General features: G+C 42.2%; 1 protein-coding gene across 1 annotated transcript in view; it reads right to left on the reverse strand.

The window, feature by feature from the left end:
- tulp3 (TUB like protein 3) overlaps window positions 1–5051 on the reverse strand; it is a 22788-nt gene that overhangs the window by 5352 nt on the left and 12385 nt on the right. The window contains exons 4-5 of the mRNA XM_087175822.1: window positions 3934–4096; window positions 3280–3528 (exon numbers count right to left, since the gene is read on the reverse strand). Of these exons, the coding sequence (XP_087031948.1) occupies window positions 3280–3528; window positions 3934–4096 (412 nt within the window). The remainder of the gene's footprint in view (window positions 1–3279; window positions 3529–3933; window positions 4097–5051) is intronic.

Genomic DNA, 5051 nt, shown 5'->3' on the forward strand with positions numbered 1-5051 from the left:
GACGCAGGCCTGGTGGTGTCTGTGTGAGGGGACAGGGAACGGGTCCGCTCTTCCTCCACATCGTCCTCATGCTCGCTGGCTTCGTCGAAGTTCATACTGCCAGACAGACCTGACGAGGGAGAAGAGTTTTTATGGCACATGAAACGTCGTTAGCATTTTTCCTGCTGGGAAACTTATTCACACGAGACAGAGGAGGAAAAGGAATCCCAGAGGCTTTATGTATTTCCCCCAACTACAAAAGAATCTCTAAGACTTCATTTTATTTCTTCTCAGGGTTTTTTTTAGTTTTGCTGCAAAATTGTCCCTGAGGTGCATTTTTAAATTTTTTGGTTCATCTGTGGTCTTTGATACGTGACGACAAATTTCTAAAAAGCTGATGCAATACTTAAGCAATAGTTGGAGCATAAATTAGTGCAACTACAATCCTTCCTTTTTATATTTCTCTGAAATATTCAGAAGGGTATTTCTTACACAGGGGAGAGTGATTCCAGCTCTTTAGCAACAAAAGAAGAAAGTGGAAGAATAAAGACTTGTGAATCTAACTGAGCCATCTCCAAACTGCTTTTTTTTATCAAATTCAGCTAAGCTCTGCTCACCCTCCCAAAAGGTCACATTTAGCTAGTGGCCTCAACCGAAGTTCTACCTGTCACAGCCAATGCATCTGTTTCTGCGAGGGTGAGATTAATGTCAGGAGATGAGGGTGACGTCCCTCCATGCCTTGCATATATATGTAGTTGTGCAGGAGGCAGCTCCATGCAGTCATACAGTCATGCAGATGTAAAATGGGGCCGAGCTGACTGCAGTCAGTGAAGACTGCTTGAGACATCTGTCTCTTCGCTGATAATTGAATTTTTCAGCCAGGATGCAACTCTTGGCTGCTGCTATGGTCCATCTGAATGTGCTGTCAGAAGATGACAGCGGCCCGCTGGCATGGAAACATCTCAGTAAGCAGGGGGAACTGTGTCATCCAGAACTTTGCAGTGTTTTAAGATGCGATAGAATTTGTACCGTCAGAACATTTTTAACTGATTAAAATGTAACTTGGTTGACCAGAAATGACATTAATGATAATAATGAGGTTGATATAAAACTATAGAGCATGTTGCAAAAGCCCCAGTACTCAGCTCTGAGCCCATCAAAATCTCAATTCTTCACACACATATTAGTACTTTACTTGGCAGCTCTCTGACTCCAGACATCTCTGCCACTTCCTCCTGGTACCAATCACCTGGACTAAGCAGATTAAAGTAAGTAGGGGAGGGAAGGGAAGGAAATGGCTTACTCCATATTAAACAATGTGAATAATGCAGCAGACTCCACAGCCAAACACAATATTTATACTGGGGTATTTGCAAGAGATGAACCCTGGATATGCAGCTGTCCCCGAGAGAAAGTGCGAGTCATCATGAAATACAGATTGCAAATGTTAGCTCCCCTCTAACACTGACTCCAGGGCTCCAATTAAAACACCAAACAAAGTTGTGTGAGCCAGTGGCTGATGAAATCAACCATCTGGAAATGTCAGAGAGGACTCACAATGGGCTAACTGACAACACACTAAATAAATCCTTACAAAAATACACATCTACATGATAATTACTACACAAAGCCTTGCAGCCAAAAATACAGATTTTGACTGAAGGAGCTGATCAAATATGAATGCACCTGAAAATTTCTATTTCTTCCGTTTCCTCAGGGATCGGGGTGATGTGCAAGGACAGGAAGCCAAAAATACCTGCCGCAACTCCTGAGGACATATTTCTCTGCTAAACTGGGCTGACATTAACAATGAAGCCTTGCATTATTGAAAGGACGGTGACATTTTCTACTGTGGCATCACATCCCGCCAAAGCCCAGAAAAAGATATGATCCCTGGAGCAGCTTTTGATTCAATTTGAACTAAAATATCTATCAGCCTACAGATTTCACATACTAATGGCAGTGGTTCAACAATGGCAACATTATATGACACCAGTAGCACTGCTTCAAACTTTTTACTGATTTAAAGTCAAGTTAATGTGTTTTTAGGGTTGAGAAACTTGTTTTTGCTCCACAGTAGCAAGTGGATTTAATAAGCACACAACCCACTCTGGGCTAGATTTTAGTACACCTTCCATAAACCTTATAAATCCCTGCCAGCTGGCTGCTGAGTGTGGGTGGCAGTGGCTATAATGATGCCATAGATGAGCACTGCAGTGTGAACAATGCTCCGGCCTATTATTAAATGACCCATTTCTTGGTGCATCGCCATCAATCACCTCACCGTCTGCATCCCTCTTCCATTACTGCAGCAGGAGAGCACTTCAAAGTGTAAAGGATGTCAAAAAGTCTTACTTTGTCTAACGATAGCTGCTAATGTGGAGTGGTTTCAACAACTGTGATTACATTAACAAAAAGCTGATTAATACCAAATACACTCATTATGATGACAGTTTATCTTAACGAATGTCACCCTGATCTGAATAACTTTCTCTTGTGTCTGTGTAGTGATTGCCAATCACATACAAGCAAGTGTGCATGCCAGCCCGTTCCTCCAACGGGATTTCCTTTAGCACAGAGTAAATGTCTGTCTGCATGCGGCCTGAGACTTCGACCAAAACCCAAGAATTTGTTTAAAGATCTGTTCTACTGTTTTGCTGTTGTTCAATAATAAGTCAACAATCATTGTACAAGAAAAGATTCACTTTTGTCACTTGAGGCTCGGGGCCCTTGGCGCCGGTTATACAAGAGAGTTACTTAACGTTGTCACACAGATTCTCTTAAAGGGTTTACTTAGATCAAATATGTAATGTAAAATCAATTCCTCATCGTTAAGGGTGCCTCTCAGTTGTGGAACTCTCTTCTTTGGATGCTTTCATTTTCTTCATTTATCACCATAAACCCAGCCTTGCAGTTAACATAGAGTCAGAGGCACCTTTAGTTTTATCACTGTGCAACAGTTTAACTGACTTTAAGTGATTCCTTAAGTATAAGACTATGAGAAGAAAACCTTAAATACTTAAATGAACATTTTAAGTAAACCTTAAGAAGAAGACTTAAGGGGTTTTTGTGCAACTGTTATTATTTTAAGGAAAATCTTAACTCGAGGTGTTTTGTGCAATCGGCTCCTGCTCTCCATGTCATGCATGTAAAACTTTTTTGCCAAACAATCTAGGTTTGGGAAGAGAATGATTGATGCATTTCTACTAGTGTATATTATATAAGATCGTTATGGACAATATGTTTCTCTTATCTAAACCTTTGTCTATAGACCAGGTGCTGAGCTCTGACAGGACTCACCTTGTTTCTGCAGTAATTCATGGATGTCTGTCTTGGGCTCTAGCAGCGTCTCAGTGTCTCCGTCTCTCTCAGGCTCCTCGGCAGCAGGGGACTGGGGCTGGGACTGAAGCTGGGGCTGGGACTGAAGCTGGGGCTGGGACTGGGACTGAAGCTGGGACTGGGACTGGGACTGGCTCACAGAGAGGATTTGGATTTTCGCTCCCAGGTCGGGGGCTTCTGAGCCCATGAAGGCTGCTGGGCCGTCAATACCTACAGTTAGTGAAAACAGCTGCAAGTCAGTCAGATGTAACCTTAGTTGTTTATGTTCTCGTGTTGTGCTAATTACACAGAACTGCTGGACGTGAGTCATCACAGTGACTGAAAAGCTACACTACTTTAATTAGCTAAAGACTTGCCTGGGGTGTTGAGCAGGTACGATGATTGGTGTCACATATTGCTAAATGGTGCCAATGCACTCCTGTGTATTTAACTCTCTCTTATCATACTTTATAGCTCAAATGGAGGCGTGCTGTTAGTTTTCTGCTTTGATTTTAGTATAGAAACTAATCTGCACTTTTCATTTTAATTACAGTCGTTGTTTATAGTTTCTCAGTGTCATTCTACTGTGGTTGGTTCACGTCTGAATGAATCAGATAAATCTCTCCCTTTCCTCACCATCCATGATGACATCGTTGATGATACTGAGTTGAGACTCCACCAGCGGGGCCTGCTCCTCGCCGCGCCACGCCCTGGAGCGCCGCGGCCAGGCCTCCGTGTTGGGTTGGACCATCAGAGGCTCCTGACGCCTCCTCCGCTGCTTCTGTTCCAGCAGCGCCCTCTGTGGACCGAACACGGGAACAGAAACGGCGTGAAACTTAACTCTACATTCTGCGGCCGTGTGACTGGAAAAATCACTCCATACATATATATAACAGTTTTCTGTTAAATATTACACGAGGTTAAGAGCCCCTTGGAAAACATCGACTGTATGAGCTGAAGGTAATTACATTTGTATGCATGATAAGCTGCAACCTGTGCCTGTCAGTCAGCCTGTTTTGCAAACGGCCAGGAGGACAACATTAAAGATAAAAGACACAGGTGACAGCTGCATTGCACAGCTGATACTAAGAAGTGTTGGACTTGTTAACATTTTATCTTCCTGGGATCATGAATCTTTGTACAATGCAAAGAAATCCATCCAGTACTTTTTAAGATTTCACTTTGGAGCACAGCTTAATACCAATATAAGATGGACAAGTCATTTAGTCACACAACAATATAATATACCTGATCCTACAGTAAGAGGACAGAGAACTTCATCCTGTCTAGACCTGTTAGGCAGGAAAAGCTTTTCAGGGTATAGAAAACTGTAAATAGTTTTATTGTAAATGGTTTTATTGAACTCATGAGTTCAGTGATCGACACTCACACTGCACTAACAATGCAGTCGTACAGTACAGCTGATGTTTTGTGAATACTCGATGACAAGCGCAACAGAATTAATAACCTTAAGAGTGAAACAAAAAGAGAGCGAGGGAGGGAGGAATGAAAAGAAAAAAAAAACATAATAAAACCCAACAATCACGCCAAGGCTGGAATACCTCCGAGTGCAATGAATGAGATCATTGAATAGGCAAAGTAATGGGTGCTGTGGTCTCTCAGGAGCTTAAAAATGTGATAACTTAAGTATTTGTTCCCGATGACTAAACAGGATCAATATCTGCTTTTACTGTGATATAATGATTTTGTTGAAAATTCACTCTGGTCATGTTGTATCTCCCCCACCCCCCGCT

The sequence above is a fragment of the Seriola lalandi genome, unplaced genomic scaffold (genome assembly GCF_002814215.2).
Source record: "Seriola lalandi dorsalis isolate HSWRI2012SDOR001 ecotype SW California unplaced genomic scaffold, Sedor1 jcf7180002054504, whole genome shotgun sequence".
Lineage (NCBI taxonomy): Eukaryota > Metazoa > Chordata > Actinopteri > Carangiformes > Carangidae > Seriola > Seriola lalandi.